The 23,172-nt window shown below is 42.9% G+C and overlaps 1 protein-coding gene across 2 annotated transcripts in view; it reads right to left on the bottom strand.

Annotated features, from left to right (window-relative positions):
- PCCA (propionyl-CoA carboxylase subunit alpha) overlaps positions 1-23,172 on the bottom strand; it is a 302,552-nt gene that overhangs the window by 270,631 nt on the left and 8,749 nt on the right. The window contains exon 1 of one of the 2 annotated variants that reach the window (XM_066176405.1): positions 4,944-5,026. The exons of the other annotated variant lie outside the window; for it this stretch is intronic. Within the exon in view, the coding sequence (XP_066032502.1) occupies positions 4,944-4,997 (54 nt within the window). The 5' untranslated portion in view covers positions 4,998-5,026. Of the gene's footprint in view, positions 1-4,943; positions 5,027-23,172 lie in introns of those variants that run through there. 2 annotated transcript variants of the gene reach the window in all.

The following is a 23,172-nucleotide window of genomic DNA, read 5'->3' as shown; positions in this document are numbered from 1 at the left end:
TAAAATAAACAAACATTTTGTAAATAAAGCACATCTAAAGCCACAAAGGAATGCTAATAGACTGCCATCTCCACCTCTACAGCTATGCAGGTATCATCATGAACCCGTAGACTCCCAAGCTCCTGCCATAGGTAGGTTCTTTAAGGGTTACATCAAACCCCTAAAGACCTCTCAAACCAACAACCCAGCAATGTCAATCTAACTCTCAAGCTACGCCCTTAATTGGCTGCCTCCCCCAAACCACACATGCCCTAGCTATTATACCTTACAGGGACATTTCCTCAGAACACAGCCCAGAGAGCTCAGCTTGACCTAACAGCTTCCTTGTATCTTGTAAAACTAGGAGAGGGCAGTAGAGTCATCTGGTATAACCTGTTTTTGTCATCATATGTTACTTGACTCTTGAAAGCCCAAGAATACAGGCTATTCATTTATGAGAACTCAAGTCTGGACTTCTGCATTTGGCTTGGAGTTTCCCACATCTAGGAAATTTTTGGAAAACAGTATCACTGATGTATTTTGGAAAAGCATCCTCTTTGTCTATTATCAATTGCAAAATAGCCAAACTGAGCTAAAATTGCTGTAACAGTTATAAAAAAAAATTCATATTTAAAAAAAAAAATCAAACTACAGAGTACCTTGTAGAACAGTCTGCACACTGCCACTTTGAGACCTCACAGACAACCTGCCTCCCCTTGGGCACCCAACCTTAGGAAACCTTCTGAGGTGGTTTAAGGACACAGCATACAACTGCAAAACAGAAAATTAACTCGTTATTTAGATATAGCTTATATGTGTGTTTTTAAAGGTTTACATGCCCTCCTGGAGGAAGGAAATCTCCCTGCCATGCTGACCAGCTTATAAATAACTCATTGATACTGAGCTTTACAGGCAGAAAAAGGTCTCAGTCTTGAAATGGAGATGCAGTTCCAGATTTCAGGCAGGAAAAGCATCATATATCAATATTTGCTGTAAGAAGTCTAGTATGGGAAGGAATGTGTATTTTAGCATTAGTAGAAAATACAGTAAAAAATACCCAATAGTAACAGCCAGACTAGCACATTTATTTTCACTAGACAAATTCTACCTCTCCTAAGATTTTTGCCCCTATACTTTCAGAGATTCAGGTGTAAGATACCATGAGAATAACCCCTTTATCTTTGTGGTGTATCTAGTATTAGCCATCAGTATTGTGAGTAGTTATAAAACTGACTAAAATGATTATTTCATTTTTCATACTTTGATTACATAGCAACTGTTCCCTAATCTTTATTTTAACTCATTTGACAACATAATTTCCTGTACATGGAACTCCTGTGTATACTGACGGAGTAGGTATAAAGCACATAGGAAGCAGACACCTTCAGGTGACTGCACGACTTTTAATCTCTAAGTTTGAAAACACAGCTTTGTAATACAACATGACACAAATCTCGTAAATGGGAAGGGAAATGTTTCTACATTTCTTTTCTCTAAGAATCCACTTTCCCTTCCTTTGTGTACTCAGAGTGCTGAACAGCCAAGCCCTTGTAGCTGTAAGCAGATCCTCCTGAAGCCAACTGCAAACACAGCTGTGGTACAAGGTTCTGTAACACACACTGCACTTCACAGTTCCTTCTCTCTGAACAGACCGACAAACACCCATGATTCTAAGAACAGAAAATTTCTTTCCTATCTGCCAACATAGCATACAAACTAGAAACAAGGAAACACTCATCCATCTAAGGCTATTTTTTTAAGCTAAATCATTCCTATATCCAGGTAGCTTCTCCTCTGTGCCAGTTCCTAAAGCCTGTACAGTGAACCAGGCATGGGAATACAACCAGCTGAGAAGCAACTCACAAGGAGTGGGAAAAATGTATCCTCAGCCAGATTTCAGTCCAGCTTATCCAAGATATTCATGCACAGTGCTGGTACAAGTTGGAAGGAGGCAGGAACTCAAAAGGAGCAACCTGTGATCAAGACCTAGCAGGTACAGAAAGTTGGAACAGTTTCTAATGGCAGCAGCCTTAAGAGGTCCAGTAAGGCTGGCTGGCACCTTTGAAATAGACCACAGTACTGTAACAATCTATGCAAGCTGGGGACAGACAAAATAAATTAAAACACAGAAGAAGAGTGACATTTTTAATCCAATATAGACTTTATTGAACTCTCCATTTTTTTTCCTTTCAAAACTTTATGTTGTACTTTTTGTCCACGGTACATAGCACAGCATACCTTCCCTACAAATTCCAAAAAGCTATTCCTGGAACCAAAAATCTCTACCTGAATTATGCTTTACAAGTTCTTGTCAGTACTAAAATCTGTAGTTTACATACTATAAACAATCACTGAACTCCAGAAGTTTATGGCTACAATTATCTCCACAGACTGGCAATCATGTGAACTCCCTTCTCTAGTGGCAAATGATATCCAACCTTGCTCTCCCATCAGCCTGATACTTCTGCACTTATGAACAAGGGTGAAAATATTCCCCTGGAATAACAGCATGCTAAAAATAACATCAGAGAAGAGAGCAGGGATCTCCCATTGTACAGATAACTTCCATGACTTAAAAATGTTGGGCGCACAGATGGCAGCGAAACTTTCCATCTGCTTAATTCAAGGATTAGAAAACTTACCTACACTGATACAATCTATACCAGCAGTTTATTCTTGAAGTCATGACATACAGTACTCATCACTTCGTTTTACATTATTTTAAACAGTCCAGCAGCTCTCTCAAGAGTTTCATGACTGAAATATCAGAAGCCATGTGCCACCCTCATTCTCTGATTACAGCTTTCTTTCAACAACAGGTTTTCTCACAGCTCCAGAAATGCAAAGCACTCAAAATGAAATTTAGGTTACGACCTAAGCAGAACCTGTTCTGCCTAAAACCGAAACAGAAGTGACAGGCACTACACAAGAAACACAGCAAAGAGTCAAATTTCCAGCTCAGTGGTTCTGCACCTTTCTCAGGTCCTTTACTGATTCCCATGAAAGCAGCACAAGAAGTTAAGGACATCTCAGTAGCTACTAGCCCTTGCAAAAATTGTAGGAATTCTGAGCACAGCCAAATTTGAAGATGTCAATTTATTATTTGTCAATGTTAGCAAAACATAAAAGAATCTATGAAAGCAATTTCCATGCAAATTCATCTTATTAGAGGTTTCTCAATATACTGTTGTCTTGATGGTGACCTTCAGGGCTAGAAATCAGCCAAGCGACATAACTCATGAGCGCTATTCAGTAGCTACAAAAACATGTTGTTTTACAGAGGTGCCACTAAGGCAAGATTTTCAATACTGCATGCACTGGTGCTGTCAGACAACACCCTTGAGATGCCAGAAAAAAAGGAAACAAAGGTAGGCCTTTTACAGGCCTTCTGGAGGCTCCAAAGGACTGACATCAAGGTCTTAGAACTACTAACTTTTAGTAGGAAGAGCAGAAGCCTTCCACATCTATACACACATACTCACGGCTACCAAAAATGAAGTTGGCAAACAGGGTGAGCCTGCTGTTCATGTGAAGTCATCTCCAACTGAACAACTTGGATTTTCAAAAAGCTTCCCTTGTGTACACCTTCACAGGAAAACAGGTTTACTAAATATATATTCCATAAGGAAAAATACTTGGGCGAAACACATGCCCTTTTCCTCTTTAATCCCTTTTCAAAATTCCCTGCCCACAGAAACCACCTCTTTTACATGATTCCTAGAAAGAGGTGAGTTCTTTACAGTATTGCTATGAGGTAACATTTCTCAACAGAAGGCCATCCCACACCCTCAGGGCTGCACTGGGCAAAACATTTTCTGTAATTCATTGCGCTCTTCTCCACTGAAACTCTACATAAATTTTCCTATTCGGAGAAAAAAGAAAATGTAAATTCTTCTACAGAAAACAATTATGTAAACACATTGTAAACATCCTGTGTATGTTGCACTACTTTTCCCATAAAGAAACTAACTGCAGTGTCATTCAACTGTTACACAACAGAATGTGCAAATGCTGTTTGTTCTTATCTAAAATACTATCTTTCTCTTAATACAATCTGTAGAAGTAACAGAGATGAAAACACAGCTGGTGCCTCAGTGAAGTTATTCCACAGGCTATGGAATAAGGTTTTCTAGATCATTTCAGTTCTTCATCAAAAACATTGGTATGATTCTGCAACGAGTTCGCTGCCTTTCCATGAAAAGCAAGAAAAAATCACAGTAAAGCTTTAAGTAACATCTGAAAGCACCACAAGTATCTGGGGTAAAGGGGGAGGTAGGGGGAGGGGGAAAGAAACAACTCCTTTCTCTGTTAGCTAACATTTTACAACTAAAAATAGCACAAAACCACCCTCTACCCCAGAGTTTTCATAAGCTTGTGTTTAACAGAGGAAGAGGGCAGAAGGAAACTGAAATCACAGAACCTCAGAATCAATCAGTCAAAAAAGACCTCTGAGATCACCGAGCCAAACCTACGGCCAAACACCATCATGTCAATCAGACCTCGGCACTAAGTGACACGTCCAGTCCGTCAATGAACACCGCCGGGGACGCTGACTCCACCATCCTAAAGTATCACATAACCCGGCTCACCAGCAGAAATTTAACTTTAAAAAAACACATAACAAACAAAAATCACGGTCTCCTGGCAACACGCCGACGGGATACACCAAGGAACGGCCTCCTGGATGCCGGGAGCCCGCAGGCACAGCAGCCAGGTTCCCCAGCCCCCCGCAGCCACCTGCTCCCGGCCGGCGCCCGGCGGGGGCCGCGGGCCAGCACACACAGAGCCCCCGAGGCCGCTCACCCAGCCGGGCTCCCCGCGGGTCACACGGGGAAGCTCCCCGAGGGAGAGACACCGCCCCACCCCCCGCCCGGCGACCCCATCCACGGGGAGCCTCCACCACCCGCAGCTCGGTGCCCCCAGGCTGCCGCCACTCTCGGGCCGGCCCCGAAGGCGACGCTCACCCCCGGCAGCCGCGCCCGCCGGCCGCCCCAGCGCAGGAGCGGAGGCACCGCCATGTCCGCGGCCGCAGCTGCCCGGCCGCCCTTTCACCCGCGCCGGCGGGGCCGGGCCGCGCGCAGCCAATCCCGACGCGCGCCCGCCCGCCGGGGGCGGGGAGGGGCGCGAGGCGCCCGCCGCGCGCGGCACGTGGCCCTCGGGGCCGCGCTTGCGCGTGCCGCTCGCGGCCGCGGCTGCGCGCGCGCCTCCGCCACGCTCGCGGTGCGTCCGAGCGCGCCCGGCGCGTGCGGCTGACCGCGGCGGGGCCGCGCCCTGTGCGCGCACACGGAGCCACAGAACACCCCCATGCGATAGATACTGTCCGTGGAAGGGACCCGCTAGGGTCATCCAAGGCCAGCTGCCGGCCCTGCACAGGACGGCCCCCGAGGCACAGCACGTGCCTGAGAGCATTGTCCAAAGGCTTCTTGAACTCTGTCAGCCTGGCGCTGTGACCACTGCCCTGGGGAGCCCGTTCCAGGGCCCAACCACCCTGTGGGCGAAAAACCTTTTCTTAGTATCCATCCTAAACCTCCCCTGACAGAGCTTCGTGCCGTTACCCTGAACATACGGGGCTGCCTGCTCCTGTGCACCTGCCAGAAGGCACAGCACACCGGGAGGGGATCCATCCCTCCCCTGGGCTTCCGTGGGGAGAAGGTGAAAAGCGCAAGTGTGACAGCGTGCCTGATCCAAGCTCCTGCCCTATGAAACACAAGCACGGTCGGCGTGATAGAGATTCTGATCACCCTTTACTTCTCATCATCTGCAGGAAGTACTTGCTGCTTGGCTTCCTAGCACGCGAGAAATTCCGAGTCAGCTCCTTCTGAAGCGACCTGTGCAGCTGGGTCCGGGTTCTCTGCTGCAGGTGTGCTGGATCTCAACTGATGGATATGACAGAGTAGTGGCGAGCCCCAAGTAAATTGTCATCCCAGGAAATGCTGTAATGGTTTTACCATGATGAGAGTGCATCATCTCCGACCTCTGTTAAAATACAACAGAGGCGTAAACTGCCCACAGCACTGATGCATAGAAAACACACAATCCAAGATGTCCAAACAAGTGTTCACAAACCATAGGAATAACAGAGTTGTTGTTTGTTTTGGTTTGGTTTGTTTTTTCCTTTAAATAGCATTGTTTCTACCTCTTTCCCTACAATGGTGATGTGAGAGATGAGGGTAGACCCAAGCCTCCTCTTCATCCTTACTACAGTAGCAGATCAAGACTGCATTTTCTGAAGCTGAAAGACAATTATTCTCAGTTAATAAAAAGGAGTAGATCATAGTTTGCAGTTCACCCAATACATGCTTTACAACAAGCTCTAGATAGGGTTAGAAGACAGCAAAAATAATCACATCATAAGGAAATTGTATATGAGCAATGCACACATTTAGATTAGGAATAAACCCCTCAGACTTCAGAACAGTCTAGGTCCTTGGGCAGGTAAGAAGGTGCTTCCTATACAGCCAGATGATTATGTAAATGCGAGTTTTACCAGATTACATCACTCCCTCAATTCACACATCATTACATAACAACCCTTACGTTTTATGCTTTTATAGTCCTCAGTGAATTCTCTCAGACTATATATACTACATGTACAATCATATTCCGCATATCCCCACGCTGCAGGGAGACACCAACGGAGGGCAGAAGCTCCTGAGCAACTGGGTTCACCCAAACATGGATATTTTCATAGGACACTAACTGCATGGTGCCTTCAGCAAAGCACAAGTCCCTACTTGCATTTTCACATAATATTGAAAACTTTGACCTAGTTTTATTGTTTGACATCCTTTTTAAACCTCTTGTATCAGTATTTACATTCAAACTGAAAGATATGAAAGCTGTGACCAAAGAAAAGAGAACACTAGTGCCTGAAGGGAGGGTGTCAGGAGGGTGGACCTAGGATCTTTCTCAGTCGTGCTGGTCAATAGGATGAGAGGCAAAAGGAGGGGCTGAAACACAGCAAGTTCCACCTGAACATGAGGAAGATCTTTACTGTAAGGGTGACTGAACTTTGGAAGAGACTCCCCAGAGAGGTTGCAGAGTCTCCTTCCCTGGAGTTACTCAAAAGCCATCTGGAAACAATCCTGAGTAACAAGCTGTAGGGGTCCCTGTCTAAGCAAGGAGTTTGGACTAGAAGACATCCAGTGGTCCCTTCTAACCTTAATCATTATGTGAACTTTGCTGCATACCAAAGATTTGTGAAATAACTTCTCTCCCTTTCCTCCCAAGCGAGTAGCAAAAATGAAGTCAGCATTGGTTCCCCTCTGTTGCACGCTTACGCCTTTGCTCTGCTGCATTAACAATGCTTACAACCGCACAGGTAGGAACAATGCAAGAAAACTGTTCTTAATGTGTCTACAGGAGGTCACTGTATTTTCAATTGATAGTCACAAACAGACCCTGCAGATTTTTTTTTTTCATTACATGTTGAGAGCCTTGAAAGTAAAAGAGACCAAGAGCGGAAGGGAGATAGACTGACCACATTCACCATAGGCACTGCGTTAGGTATACTAGATACACAGAGATACACACCACAACATCGTGTTACTGCATTAGAACAATATCCTGAGGCACCTGACGTCAGTTCCTCCTGCATGAATAAAGCAAACAGTCACATGGCATCACCGGGGTGTTTTCTTTTCCTCTTCACAGGAGATTCTCTTTGCCAGCCCCAGTTGAGGGATCGGCAGCCACCTACAGAGGCGCATCAAAGGAGGCCCCCCACAGCTGCAAAGGGAAACTGTCTGGGATTACACACAGACACCGCCAGCTGGGTGCATAAAGAACTTGATGAGAAATAGCCTAATGGCAAGCCTCTTTCCAAGTGAAGCTAAGGCTCCTCACCAGTCGAAGGGACTGGGGGAAAAAAAGAAAAAAAATACTAGTCTCTCTGCACATGAAGTTTTCTGCTTTCCGTATGATTTGATTCTGACAGATTTCTACTAGCAGTCTTTTTGCCTATTCTGTTTTGAAGTGAGTAGTGCACACAAAATAAAAAATTTTGTTCCTGTAAGAAAAGGAAGATATGCAGTGGATCAAGATCATACACAATTACTATTGAACATAAAATCAGAGGACATACATCATCACTGCTAAGGAAATTGTAGATATTCAAAAATTAAATTGCAAAACTAAAATATCTAGAATAATTAAAAGATATATGAGTTCGGATAAAAACAAACACCTTAGCTCTGCATGCCTATAAGCACATTTGTAATGTCACAGCTCAATATACACTCCTGTCTCAGTGAAGCTGTTAAAATGCAGAAAGTTAAGCAGGTTTATAAGACACTGGTACGCTGTGCAACTTATTCTCTCTTTATTTTGAGGGGGTCGTAGAGAACTGCAGCTTTGAGTACTGAGAAGTTCTTTGATCCTTTCATTAGAGCAGAGAGATACCTTCATCTTCTAACATAACCCCAAATTCAGACAGAAGTCATAAGTTGTTGTATTATCACCTAAATTTTAAGCTGCAACCCAGGGAGAAAACTGAAGCAATTGCAATCCTTCATCTAATAGGGAATATATTGTATCAGGTTTACTGAACATGAAATGCCTTATGCACAAAAGCATGTGCCTGAAGAACTCAAAGCTAGAAAAACTCTTTGAAGTATCTGTTATATATTCTGTAAACAGCCTTTTCTTCTATCAGCATTCTGCTCAACACTCTGCAAGAGATGGAAATTCAGCCTTAGAATCAGACTAGTCAATATCTCCCTACATCTCTCTGCTATGTACCTACAGAAAAACCTTGACTGTGAGGAAAGATCCCTCATACCAGATTCACCTAAGAGTGTCAAGAGCTGGAGGGGTTTTCAGGCACCCCAGAGAGACCCCCAAAGCCCAGCCACAGACACTGGGAAACCAGGAGAGGGTGCAAGCTAGCAGCTCCCTCCCCATCTGGAGGACCTTAATTTCAACCCCATGCCCAGCTGCCCAGGCTTTGGAGTACAGTGTGACCCTTTGGAGGTGGCAGGAACACCTTTCCCCTGCTGAGGCTCCTCAGGATTGACCCTACCATGTAAACACACATTTCAGAGCTGACTTGATCCTTAAATTGGCCTCCTGGCCTCAGGGGTAGCTTGAAGCTTTGCATGCCATGTGTTCTCTCTTTCTTCAGGAACACGAACCAGCTAGGCATCATCATTCAATTCCCTCGGCCTTCAGGCCTCCTCAGAAAAGTCCTGTACCTCCCTGGCCTCAGAAGCTTCTCAGAGGCAACTCAACCACCACTACTCCATTCTTAGAGGGGCTTGACCTCATCCTCTACCTGGCTTCAGAGGTAGCGTCCCCAAGCCGGGTAGAGGATGGTGAATCCCCAAGCCAGGTTGCCTTGTTCTGTGATCCCCTTGCCTCCCAGGGACAACCTTAACCTCTGCAACCATATAGTTTAAGAGGAGAGTTCAGGGAAATTTGGATTGTCCAACTCTTGCTCAACCCCACTGATAGTTTCAGCATCCCAGTTTCCTGCTGCTGGTCACACACCCCCACACCCATTCCACCCACACCAGCCATTCAGTCCCTAAAACTCTTTGGGGGCAGCAGGAACTGGCCCCAGCCACCCCAGAGGAGTCTCAAAGCCTAGGCAAGGGTGACTCAGGAAGCCCTCACTTACAGGGCACAGTCCTGTAGGATCTGAACAGGATGGGCAGACCTGGGAGCTGGTATCGAGGTCATCAACAGTCCCAGACTGCTGATGGCAGATGACCTCCTCCACTTGCGTGGAGATCTATCCTGGAACTCCTGTCAGGTGGAGCAGCAAGAGGCAGGGCTGAACACAGAGCAGTGTCAGTAGAGCAAGGTTCAGCCAGGAGACAGGAACAGTGACTGGAGACAAATACACCTCTAACAATATAGCTTGAAGCAAGGCTGAAGGCTCAGGCCTGAGCTTAAATGGATGCCCCAGGATATGGGCTGAGGATGTGGGTGAAGACCCCAGGTGAGGATGGTCAGGGACATTAAAGGCTGTCGATGGATTTAGTACCCCAACACCCTGTCAAAGTTGCTCACTGCAACACAGGGCTGGATGGGGAAAGATGCAGAAAGGAGATCACACATTAGCAGAGTGAGAGTTCTTTTGTCTTGGGGACCTTGTCTGGTTTCCTCCAGACTCTGATGATTTGGATCAAACATAACTTTTAACTTTTTCACAGCCTCAGGATGTTAGAGCCCATTGACAGAAGCATGATGTAAAAACTAGGAGTTAACACCGCCTGCTTCAGGTCTAACTGGTGTCCACACAGAGCCTGCAGCAGGGAAGCAGAGCACCTATCAGATAATTCCAAGCTACTCATGAGGTATAGCCCTAAATGGCACATTTTGGGAAGGCATTCCACTTGGATGTGATGAAGTGATACTGCTTAATGAAATTTCTTATGAGATTAGCACAGGAATCTCAACTGCTTTGACACCAAGAGGTGATGTCTCTGTGGGAATTGTGGTTTTCCTTTGATTTTTTTGGACTGAAGGGTTCTGCAAGACTGCATCAAAGTAGCGGAAATCCAGAGAGTTCTTTAAGGAGGAAAAGCATGAAAATCTGAAATTCACAGAGAAAAGGCAAAAAATGTATTCCAATGCATCCTGGAAGTATATGCCACCTTAATGAAATACTAAAAGAGACTCATAGTCTGAGGAGAACTCAGACTGTGCCAGTGTAAAGGTCTTACTTCCTCTTCAGGAACCTTGGGACAAGGGTGTTACAGAAACAGGATAACCATGATGGCTCTACAAGTCTGAGCAAATATGAACTCATAGTGTTACTCAACCCATTGTACAGAATTCAGCTTTGGCTTGGAAACTTGCTGAACAACTGCTGGAGCTGTCATGCTTGTAGGACCAAGAAAAAGTTAGCACAATTATAAGATTGCTAGGATTGCTGTTTAGCACCTGCATGATGCCTCTAGAGGTTCTGCATGATGGGCGGGTCATCTGTCTGGGAACCAGGGCAGTGACTTTTAAAACCAGAGTGGTCCAGAGCACTTGTTGTGTGTGAAATGCATTAAAGAACTCTAGCACATAGACAAAAGTTTTGCCGAGTTGCTTCTCTGCTGTTCTCTATGCTTCTCTTTTCACATTGAGTGACAATGGGCTTGCCTAGCAGTCTGAAATTTACTGCCTGCTTGTAATGTGAATACAGTTTTAAACAGCTTTGGATCCTTTCTAAGGCATTAGGAGTAACCCCAAAGATTAAAAACAAATTTGTAATTCATTTGGTTGAAAAAAAAACCCACATGTTGTCAGGACTAACAAAGGTTTGTGCAATGGCTGTCGGGGCTGTCAAGCCCTAACAGAGTCCTGGTGAATTCCTGCTGTAGTATTTATTGCCTGAAGGTTCACTGCTCAGTAAACAGAATGGTACATTTAAATTTAAGATTGCTTTTAGAATTTGCTACTCCTGGGCATGGACAGGCTAAAGGAGATGATGGAATTCCTTAAAAGAGGCAATAAATTCAGCAGGGCTAAATCATTTGTTTGAATTCCAGCCATGGTGTGAAAGCTTGGAGCACGAGAGACAGGTTGGTTTGATCGAAAGGAAAAGAAGCTTTCTTTTTGAGTACATAGTGTAACCATACCCTGACTACAGAGATGGAAGTGAAACTCCGAGGGAGGAGAGGGAACAGGCATAAGAGAAAGTATTTGCTCAGCTCCGTTCCTGATAGTGGCAACCAGAAATGTCAATTGAAACAATCTCCAGTGGGTTACAACTTGTTTTGCTCTTGCAGCAAAGACAAATGTTCTTACCCATCTCCTCTAATTTCTGATGGACGCACTGGGAATTTCAAACTTGTAAAAAGGAGTTCAAGAAGGCTAAATCTCGAGGTCAAGCAGCATATTCATTTAGTCACAGTGCTCTGACACAAAGGGGTCCCTATTCTGTGAGTTTTCCCATCCCATTTTTCCTCGGAACAATTAGTATCTTCTATAAGAGGCACAACATGTGACACATGGGTGATAATCCTCAAATCAAGCATGAGGATACTCCTGGCAGGTCTTTGCTTTGCCTATGAAGGCTATTTAAGCCCCCTAAGTCTTTCAAACTTTTCTCTGTTATGAATTTCCCAATGCCCACAGGTTCATGTTCCTCGTTGAATCCAGTGATGACAAGGGAGGGCAATGCATTCACCATAAGGTGCTAGAAAGTGCTGGATTTTGGTAGTTCAAAGGGTGGTGGAGTTAATAAAGACCAGATTTTGAGGTATTAATTTCAGGAACTTCTCAGCACAAATAAGCTGTTAAACACTGAGGAAGGAGCACTACAACCACTACTTGGTCTCTCTCTACCTTTTCTAAGAAAAAGAGGGTTCTTCTCTATTCAATCCATGATCCAGATTGGTGGCTGGGATGGGGCCCTAATTGTCCTGGTCACCCTCACTCCATGCATGTCATCAGCTCACTTAACCCTTTTCAGCTCAGGTCTGGGTCATTAGGCCTGCTCTGAGCTGCCAGTTCCTGAATTATTGTTCAAATTTTCTGGATTGACCTTGCACCCAACTCATGACCTTGTCTCTGCCTGATGATGATTGGGCTGTCAAGGGGACCTATTGCTGTCACGACCCCACTGGGCTGCTGTGGGTCTGCCTCACTTGAGTTGTGTCCACCCTCAGCTCCTGGCTTACATGATCCCTGAAAACTCACCCCATTTTTCATGCCTCCTCCCCTACAGCCTCATGAATCCATACCCTCTGCACATGTTCAGGAGCCCCATTTCAGCTTGCTGGTCTTTTGATGAGACCTGTTGCCTTCAAAACTGTTGCTGTGCTCACCCGACAGTGAGGGCACTGCCATGCCTCTGCTATGATCATACTCAGCTCACCTTCCCTGCAGTCTGTAGGGATTGTAGGAAAAAGGGAAGTCTGCAAGGGAGAGCTGGGAAAGAGAGGGAGATGGGAGAACTCTGGGGAAGGTATCATTCCCCAGCTGTCACCACTAGTTCTCATATTTCTGACAGCTGATCTCAGCTGTGTCAGGGAAGATCACAACGAGTGTGCTGTTTCTCCAGCACTTCAGGAGAAGTAGCAATAGTTCCCACTCTTTGGAGCTAGGTACATTCTCTTCCCATTCATCTTGTTCCTGTTGAGAACTGCCTACTTTGAAAAGATCTCTGTGTGGTGGGTCACAGAGTGCTGTCAGCCTCCTTTAGGGCTGACAGAAGATCATTTTATTCCCTGGGGAAATGTCCAAATTCTGGTAACTACTGCCTTGTGAGCAGACAAGTACCTCTACCTTCCTACCACACCTTTGGAATGGTCTTATTTCTCCCCTTTTTTAGTGTTGTTTTTTGTTTATTTTTTGGGTGTTTGTTTGTTAGTTTTAATATGAGTATCTTCACAAGCCCATATGAAGCTAGATGCCACTTCCACAGCTTGCAACTTGTAAAGCAGGCACCACTGAGACTATCTCATCCAGATCCAGCTGTGGAGAAGATACCCTGGTCATCCCTGGAGGAGCTGAGGAGGAGAAGGTGATGAAGGCAAAGCCTCACTGAAGTGATCCACCAGGTCAGAGTGAGATTAATATTTGGAAGAATGTGTACAAACAGCAGGGATATCCTTAGTTACACAGCTAAAGGACAAGCAATATAAATACAGAGGGAGCTTGTCCTGCCATCCTTCAGGACACATAATATCAACCAAAGCCAGAGGAAAAGAGCAGCGGAACAGCCTCTATTCAGCAGGGAGAACATGCAGCTGTTTAAAAGACCTTCTAAGTGTGGCCGGGTTATTCACATGTGCAGAGTTAAGTGTGTACTTAGGCTCCCTCCCAAATAGGGGCCCAAAGGCAGTCCGGTTTTGACCCAGATCACATAATGATTTAGTGAGGCTGTAGGAAATAATCTCTGGATGCACCAGCCCTTTCTCCAGCCAGTGAATCATGGTGCCTCTCTAGGCAATCTGACTGGCATAATCCTTGGGGGGGCTGTGAAAGTAGGAAAATAGAAAAGGATTTCCATTTTATCAAGATAAAGCTGTAGCCAGAGCTGATAACAGGTTACTTGAAAGAATGCCGATCATGTACACTTAGTGATTGTTGCTTAATTTGTTTAAGCTGAAAAAGCCTATTTCTACAGTGGAATACAAATTAGGGTAATTATGTTGTGATGGAGTACTGCATGGGTAAGATGAAAGCCTTTCTTTACAAAAGCCTCTTCATCACTTGAGTAGAAGAAAATAAAATCCTGCTTAAACAACATGTTGTTTTCTGTATTTCCATTTGAACAAAAGACATTTGAATCTTTTTTCCCCCCTGTAATATTGCATGGTTTGGTTTTCTGAAAGTGCTTTTACTTTTGACAACCTCACAATTAAACCCTCCAACATACATTCCAATATGTAAATATAAAAGGCGGAGGTAAACATAGTAATGTATAATTGTTTCACAGCCTCTGTAAACTATTACTAGTTGGGCATTCAGATTACATACTTTTCAGATTCTCCTGACTGTCACAGTTGCTCATAAACCCTTGTCTGTCTTAGTATTCTGGAAGTGTCATAATAGTTCAATACACAATGATGTTTGTAGTTGGTAAAAATGAAGTACTGCAGGTTTTTATATATGTTTTACAGTCAGATCATCTGATGATAAATTATTCAGATACAGATTGAAAGCAATTCACTGCATATATCTATGTGTTCATGATAATTATTTTTATTTCAACCTGTAAAAACCTTTATTTCCACTTCCTATGTGAACTGCAGTTAATGTTTTGCAAGGAAGAGCTTCTTAAGCATCAGTATGTATGAAATGCTTATTGCAACGGCTTAGTCAGTGCACTTACACACTTGCACATTTACCCAAATTATTTTATCCAGGCCAGTCTTATTCACGTGAGCAAATCTTGTAATTAGTTCCAGCAAATAGCTGTTTAACTAAGACCAACTTGCAGAAGTAAGAATTTGCAGGATTGAGCCCTTAGTTAACATGACAGGTGAGAAAATCAATTTCCTTGTGTGGGAGAAGTAGACAGTGTTAAAGTGAATACTCACAGAATCATTATTCGTTCTCTTCGCACTAGAATTCAAAACCAGTATTTGAAGTTTGGGGAAGTTGTCTTAAATAGGATTATTGTAAATTGCCAATTGAAAGACTGGGAATTTAATTACCAGAAAAACAGATCAAAGTAAATTCCTGAAATGTACATTTTAAAATGACTTATCAAGGAAGATGGAATCCAATAAAATAAGGGGGGAAAGAAAGTAAATATGCAGATTGGCCTAGTACTCCCCTCCCAGGGAATTAAGAAGACTCCCTCCCTGGCTTCATTTGCTTGACTGAAGTCATCCTTGCACGAAATAGATATGTCAGACCTGGTATATGCACATGTACAGAGAAAGACAGAGGACTGATTCTGTCTCTAAAAAAAAATGTTATTTTCCAGGTTACTTTGGAAAAGTAAGGCTGCCATTATTACATTACATTGCTGTATTTGCAAGTAAGGTAAGAAGTCTGGACCTCAGCATTTACAGCTATGATTGATTGTGATACAAGAAGGTATCTAGACATGGAAGATGTAATTTGACTTGCAACAGCACAGAGCCTCATCACTCAGAGGAGCTTTGGCAGGGGGACAGAGAGAGCCTAGTCCTACCTACCTTAGGAAGATGCAAACATGAGGAGGGGAATAGCTGTCGTACTTCTGTGTATGGGTGCAGGGGAGCTGAATTCACTATGGGGACCTACCACTTACTGTGTTTGTTCTCATTGGTTCATGATGTCCAGTAACCTGAGTTAAAATCTGTTCCTAGAGTCACTAAAATTATGCAATGCAGAAAGTATGAGAAGCAAAAGTTACTTACTAGATATCTATCCTTTTTGTAAAATATCTTTAGTCTATTACAACTCAGATTGCTTTTGATATATTCAATAAATCGGAAGCCAAATCAAAAGGCATAATATTATTAAAAGGCAATCAAAACAAACAGTGACTCTTAAATGCTTAGGGAAAGTCTCCTGGCTCTATGCAAAAGTAGCACAGCATTTTTATTGCCTTTTTTTCCCCTTTCCTAAATGAAGAGTTCAGTGTATGCCATGCAATAAAATATTTTTATTATTTTATTTGATGAATATTTGCATTGAGCTTATCTTGTCTCATTCTGACATCACTTGCAGTATTTTTTTTTTAGTACTCTGAAATAAAGAGCAGGTTTTTTCCATTTCAGTTCTCCAAACTGATGCTTGCAGTCACACAATTCATAAGGATGCACCAACATTTTTTAGTGTACAGGTATTGCACCTAGAGCGCATTTTAACGAACAATATTCAAGTATTTGGTAATGACAATGCCCTTATATTTAGCTCTGGCAAAAGAGAGAGCACAGGGGTTTATCTCTGTGATCCAAAACAGGTCAGCTCACAGTACTGACCTAGCAGAGCTTTGGGTGGTTATTATCATAACACAATATTATATTTTTATAAGGTTGTTCTGCCCTCTGAGCCTTCCACTGACATCCCGTGGGAGTTGCCCCTGTATATGTGACAGCTGAATTGGTCCTTGGTGAATTTTTAGCACATGGAGCTGTGCACACAACTTTGGTTAACAATAACATGTTGCTATGGGAGCTCTGTGCATGCAACTCCTTGCTTACTGTGTCGAAAATTGCTCTGGAAGGCAAATGTAAGTATGTCTGGTGTTAGTCTAATTATTAAGTAGAATTAGAATCTTGTGCTCTGTGAATATCAACCAGAGAAGGAGCTTAGCATGAATAAAGATGCTTGCCAGCAGTGGCTGAGGTGCTTCTTCTGCTTTCCTTTAAACAGAAATCACATCCATAGCCGGGAGACTAATTATTTTGGAACCTAAGGGAAATGCAGCCTATATAAGAGAGAAAGTGATCTGCAGTTAAGGATCAGTGAGCCAGCTAATGGCTGGTTAGTCAGGAGGGTACAACTCCAGAATGTTAATAAAACGTGTCTGAAGTCCAACACCTCAGGGAAGAGGCTGAATGCTGCAGAAGATATATGTAGACAGAGGCTCTGTTGTTTTCTACTTCTTAACTACTCCTTTAAAGCAGGTTTTGAAACTGTTTTGAGACTTATTTATGAGTATCAAAATACCAGCAGGATAATAAAGCAAAACTCACTGTGGCCGAAGCAAAAAATGTTGCTAAAAGAAAAATATTATCCTTTTGTGAAGTACATAAAGCATGTTTGGTGCTTGCTGAGCAGGTGTGCAGTGCAGTGCTCTTGGACAGTATAAGCTTGGCTAGTTTTCGTCATGACCTCACTAATAGAGATCATGACTTATTAACCAAAACAGCATGTAACATTTAAAAATATAATATAAACGTTAGCTTTGTTATCCTTACAAGAAACAGCTCAGGCCGTACCATGGCTTTATTTTGTGAACAGAGAGTATAAAGCACAAATCAACTAGAGGTTTTGACAAGAAAGCCTGTAGGAAATACCAAATAGTTGTTGTGTATTACATAGAAGAGTTATTATATTATGTTGCTTGATATAGTGCATGCAGCTGTGTAATAAATGCTGCAGAACAGTATTTTTATAAACACAGGAGAATATCTCCCTCCTTAAAATGTCCCCTCTTAGAGGACCAAGTCCTGTGATCCTATTTGCCTGGCACCCAGACTTGCTTGGGGTTGAGGACTGCAGGATGGATCCCACACATCTTGAAGACCTGAGCAAAAGGGAAACTATTGCAGTGAAACTCAAATCCATCTGTCCTTTGTCTTCTGAGAGATTTATGTCCAGCACAGAGCCCATTTATAGCTGTAGGAAGAGGCAGATATGTGTTTTACAATGCTTTTACATCTCAAACCACAGCACCAGTTGCTTTGCTTAAATGAATTTACTATTTGGTGATTTGCTGATTACTTGTATCAGTTTTCTGAACAACAGGGACAGGCACTTATTATCTGAGAAAGGTGGTAGTGAGACTGATACTGTGGCAGTGATATTGTCCCCAAGGCATCCTGCAGTGTCACCCTTACAGAAGTAGATCTTAAGGGAAATGAAACTTTTTACATTAGACTTGGAAGATTACTTCAGCTGTGCTTGATATTATGGTATTAACAACAGCCTTCTGCAAATAATGTCATCACACAAGATGTTTAGGTGATGTAGTAGGGTGAACCCTACTACATCTTGTAGTCTAACCACTCCTTCCACAGGAGTTTATAATGTATAGTCTAGACTGTTGGATTACTCCACCTGCTCCTCTACTTCTGCTGGTAGCTTTTGTAGTCATGGAAGTTCCACTTTCCAAATAATTATTTGGAAGGCAGAAAAATATTTTTTACCAATTACACTGAAACAAGAGCTCAGCTGTTATCAGTAGAGTAATTCCAATTTTCAGCACCCTAATTAAATTTGCTCTTGAGTTGCTAAAAGCATCCCCAGGAAAAATGTGTCAGCAGGTGTTTTTGTAGTCTTCAGCTTCTGAAAACAGATATTTTTAGTGTATATTAGTCCTTTTACTGGCAACATATAATATTTAGGTGAAATATTTTTAAGGAGTTAGGGACAGTTCAGAATAAATGATTGTACATATAGTACAAGGAGTTAGAGCTCACAAATAGTCCAGAGCCGATGAAGGACTTCTGCTCCACTGAGAAACATTAAGTGTCCAGTTTGGAAGATGGAACAGCAGAAACTTTTAATCTAGGAAGGAAGGGAAGTAGTCAGGCCATGGTCTTCACAGCCATATGGTGCAACAGTGAACCAGATGATGAATGTGTGCCTACAGGGAGCAGGACATTACCAGCCTCTAATGAAGGCTCCTTGCTAATGACTGTGCCATTAAAGGGTATCTTTCTTACCTGTTGGGCATGTATTACTTGGATTGTTGGCATTTTATAAAACCAGACATTTTATCACACCCAATAATTACTTGAATTAAAAATATCCAGAGTTTCCCATACAACCAGTAATAGACACAGATACAAAATATTGCATAGCAGACTTAAGCAAAAGTTTATCCTCATTTCCACATTCTTCTCCCTACAATAAGTTCTGGCATCTTTTTCGTATTTGTGATCCCATGTTGGTAGAGATAGACATAAATTCAAAACAATGCTTTGGCGTACTTCCCAAAAAATGAGTTCATACATTGAGAAATGGATTCTTAACAGAAAATGCATGTTTGTAATTTGGTTTGACCTGTTTTCATTTCCATGTCGTTTGTAATTTTGTAACAATGAAGTTTGCAGGAAAAACTCATTGAGTGTTTACAGTGAGACCCTTCCAAAATGCAGTCAGTGTGTTTGGTATTTGAAAACACATCCACAGCTCATGAAGCCCCAGAGTGAAAGGAAATCTGGACTGAGTTTTCAAAAGCGGGAAGTGGGAATCTGCACACAGAATTGGGTGTTGGGTTGCACAGCTGCAGTGGACTGTCCTCTGTCTGGGAACCGAAGCAACCAGGCAAAAGATGGAGCTTGCCTGCATTGCTGTGCTGGTGAAGAAATATTTGCCTACATTATTATTTCAGCAGTGCCGTGGTGTATTTGTTACTTTGAGATGATGTAAGAGATCCTGCTTTCCTAATCATGGGAAATAAGAAATAATGAGAAATAATCTCCTGGGCTGTGCTAGCGAGTGCTTGAGTAGAGAAGACAACAGCATGGCACATTTCTGCTCAAGTGCCTCTCGCAAAACTATCTTTGCCAGAATGCTTCAAATTCCTGAGCAGAATAATGCTTCTGGTTTGACTTGTGACTTCTGTGTCAGGTTCCTGAGGGTACCTTCAACCCCTACTCTCTTCTGCAGTCTTCCCAGTTTCCTTCACGCACACCGCCTCCACCCAGGGCGCAGGATTCTCTTTTGGCTCAGCCATACCCCATCTCAACCACATCTCTGCACTCTCTGGCCTGGCCTGGGCCCAGCACCATGGGGAGCTTTTCTCCTGGACTCACTGTTGCCCAAAAATGTCAAGGGCTCTTGGCACCCATGGGACAGCACCCATCAGTGGTCATGGCCAGCCCTGGGCTCCATGTAGCACCCCACCCCACTCATGAGACAGCCCCACTCCTGCTGCACCCCACAGAACACCTGATTTTGGCAACAGCCCAGAATGAGGAGCAGGGATAGCAACCGTCAGTCTCACCTGAGCATAACAAACCCAGAACGACTGTGGTTTCCCATGCAAACTGTACCTTCTGGTCAGGGGTTGTAAAAAAAAGGAAAATTTGTCCTTTTCGCTGTTGTTCTTATATTCACAGATGTGGCTATACAGTTTCTTTGTGTCCAAATAGCTTTCTACCACATAGAACTGAAGTTTCTTTTGATGTCTGTTTTCTTTCCCACCTTTTTTTTCACTCTCTTCTCCAAACTTCATCTACTGGTGTGATATACACATTTCATTATATCTGAAACCATGGTGCTCATAACCCTTAGGTTATGAGAATCAAACCCTCACAAGGGCCAAGAATTGCATCCCTCCTAGCTTCAGTTCCTAAATCCCAAATTTTATATGGATTCTGATAACTTGAGGGCTTCTATCTGAGAAATTGCAGATCAATTTGACATATTTTAAAGAAACTGAGTTCACACTTTTCTCTAAACCTGGATGTTTTATTTCCTCAGCTGTTCTTATTTGCCTTACTTAAGAAATAGTATTGTGTCTCCAGTTTTGATTAAACATTGTTTGTAGTCCACTCTTCTAGCCTGCAGTGGAGAAGAAAATATGTTTTCAAAGACCAAATGTCAATAATAAGTTATTACAGCTGATTTAGCAAAGCTGTAGCCCATGTCATCACCATCTTTTATTCCATATGGCTTCCTGATCTATTCCACTCAAAAATCTGCTTCCTTGAAGTCTCCTCAAAGGAAATTTTATGGGATTTTTCATCAAGACAATGCAGAAATCTTCGAGTCTCGAGACAGTGGAAAATACTCTTCTTTTTTCTCTTTTCAAAAATTGTGATCAGTTGTTTTTTTTTTTTTAATTTATCGTGTTCTATGGAATAAATGGCTGGGAGTTAAAAGGATAACATCTGATAGAATACTTCTTTATTGAGAAGTATCTATGAATAACCCAAGGGATGTTGGTTGAGATATGACTGACCCACCAATCCTTGAAAATTGTACCTCGTGCAGAAGAGAGAATTGTTGTTCTTCATCTGCACTGAGAAAGGGCGGGCTACCACAGACCTCTCCTGCATGGGGAATGGCTGTGTCTCCTGAGGACCACGCTGATGAGAGCCTCAGGTCCGTGGGGCAGTGCTGTGTTACCTGCCCTGCAGCAGGGCATGTGCCTGAGAGCTCCTCTGGAACACTGAGCTCACAGACTCAGCTGGCGAAGGAGTGAAGGGTCGCGTCTCTTTGTGACATCTCACAGGACTAGATCATGACTTCTATGCTGTAATACGTTACTGTTTAGTAAACATTCACTTAAAAGCATCCACTTAAAAGCATACTATGCAGCGTTATATGTGTGTGTGTCTCAAGCCTGATTTCTTTACAAATGGCCTTTTCCTCTTGTAGGTGCCCCTGTAGCTCAAATTCGGGACACATCCTTCTGTTAATCCACCTTAATTCCCATTAACTTTGGAGAGTGTGTCCCATTTGAAACAGTGGATTATTGTGGGAAATTACAGCTTGCTTTTTGTTTTTCCAGTACATTTATTACTGTTGTTTCACAGATTTTTTTGTAGTCTGCAGAAGTCCCTGAATTTATTTCAAAACTCAAGGGTCTAAGTTAATGCAACTATAACATTTCTTGTTTTCCAAGAATTACAGTTTTTAAAGGCATTATGGCAATTAGATCTTTGTTCCATATAATAGACTTACAATATTGGGTTTTTTAGTTCTTTACACATCTGATGTCTTAACAGGTTTTGCAAACTCTGTCACAGTCGGTGACAAAGTAGTTTTCTGCTGATGACAGAGCATTGGCTTGCCATTTTAATGGTTTTGCCTCCACTTCTTTTTTTGGGACAGATATTTAGATATATATCATCTTATTGCACCAGATAAATTGAGTCATTGCCATTTCAGCCATTTAGCATTTTTTCCTCAGGTGGACATTCTTTGGGTTATGTGACAAAATATAGTTACAGAAAGAGATAGGAAACTTGGCATGTGTGGATATATATCTCAAACTAAACATTTGCTTGTCTTTCAGTACACACCTGGCTAAGATATGATGACAACAGCCACTGACTCTTTGGAGTTACAAGCTGTGGAGTTTTCAAACTTTCCGGAAAAAAATTTGTTTATTTGCACCCATTTATTAGAGATATATATGAAATATTGGCGTTTTTCCCATATTGCTTTAAAGAAAAGAAGGAATAAACCTCACCTCCATTTCCAGAATTATTTCTTTGTGTTACGTTAGCATTCCCCTTCTTCCAAAAACTTCAGTATGTCTATGAAAAGGCTTTTTTAAGAACCATGCAATCTACGGTTTACACCTACTCAGATATTAATGCACCAGGTTCTTATTTGAGTAAGTTCTGTATTTAACAACATGTTAAACAAAAGACAGCAAGTTTGCTGAGTTTGGGACACTCTCAGCATGAAGACACTCTTTTGGCTCTGCTTCTTCAGATATATGTTTGCCTTTGCTTCTCAGGTGGGCCGTATAATAAGGCAAACTGCAATTATTTACTGCGCCATTGCACTGGGGATAAAAATGGTACAAAAATGTGATTTCAGTGAAAAATTATTCTTCATCTGGATCCCTGTGCAAGGTGGTAGGGTGACTGGTGGCTGTCTTCTGCAGGGCATGGCTATAGGCAGTCCTTTGCCTTAGAAGATCCAGTCCCAGCTCCTCAACCACAGGCTTGCAGGCACCAGGGAATTACTGACTTCTACTCTGGCTTCCCAGGATTATTTATGTATTTGGCTGGGTGTCTTCTCTCTTCTGGCTGGCTGCCCTACCCCCTAGGTTTTTATTTGATGTTTCTTCTTGCCTGCCTTCCTCCTGGCCTCATAACTCCTGCATTCCTGTCTCTGCAGCAAACCAGGGGTAGAGGATGTGGCCCCCACCCAGCCGCTCTCCACTTACAAGGCTCCCCAGGAAAAAGTCATGCTGTACCTCTCAATCCCTCAACAGCTCTCAGCCCACCTCACTTAAAACTTCTCCCTTATCAGTCAGACTGTCTCTGAAAACAAATTCAAACTCCCAATCCAGGGCAAATCAGGCTGCTGAAGCTCATTGAGGGGTGAGGACTAAAGCACAGCATTTCTTACCCAGCTGTGAGGAGCTCCCTGACCAATATTGGGCACTGGGTAGAT

The sequence above is a fragment of the Chamaea fasciata genome, unplaced genomic scaffold (genome assembly GCF_029207755.1).
Source record: "Chamaea fasciata isolate MVZ Bird 193981 ecotype frontalis unplaced genomic scaffold, bChaFas1.0.hap1 SCAF_2, whole genome shotgun sequence".
Lineage (NCBI taxonomy): Eukaryota > Metazoa > Chordata > Aves > Passeriformes > Sylviidae > Chamaea > Chamaea fasciata.
The sequence above is the reverse complement of the archived record's forward strand: the minus strand, read 5'-3'. Positions and strand labels throughout refer to the sequence as shown.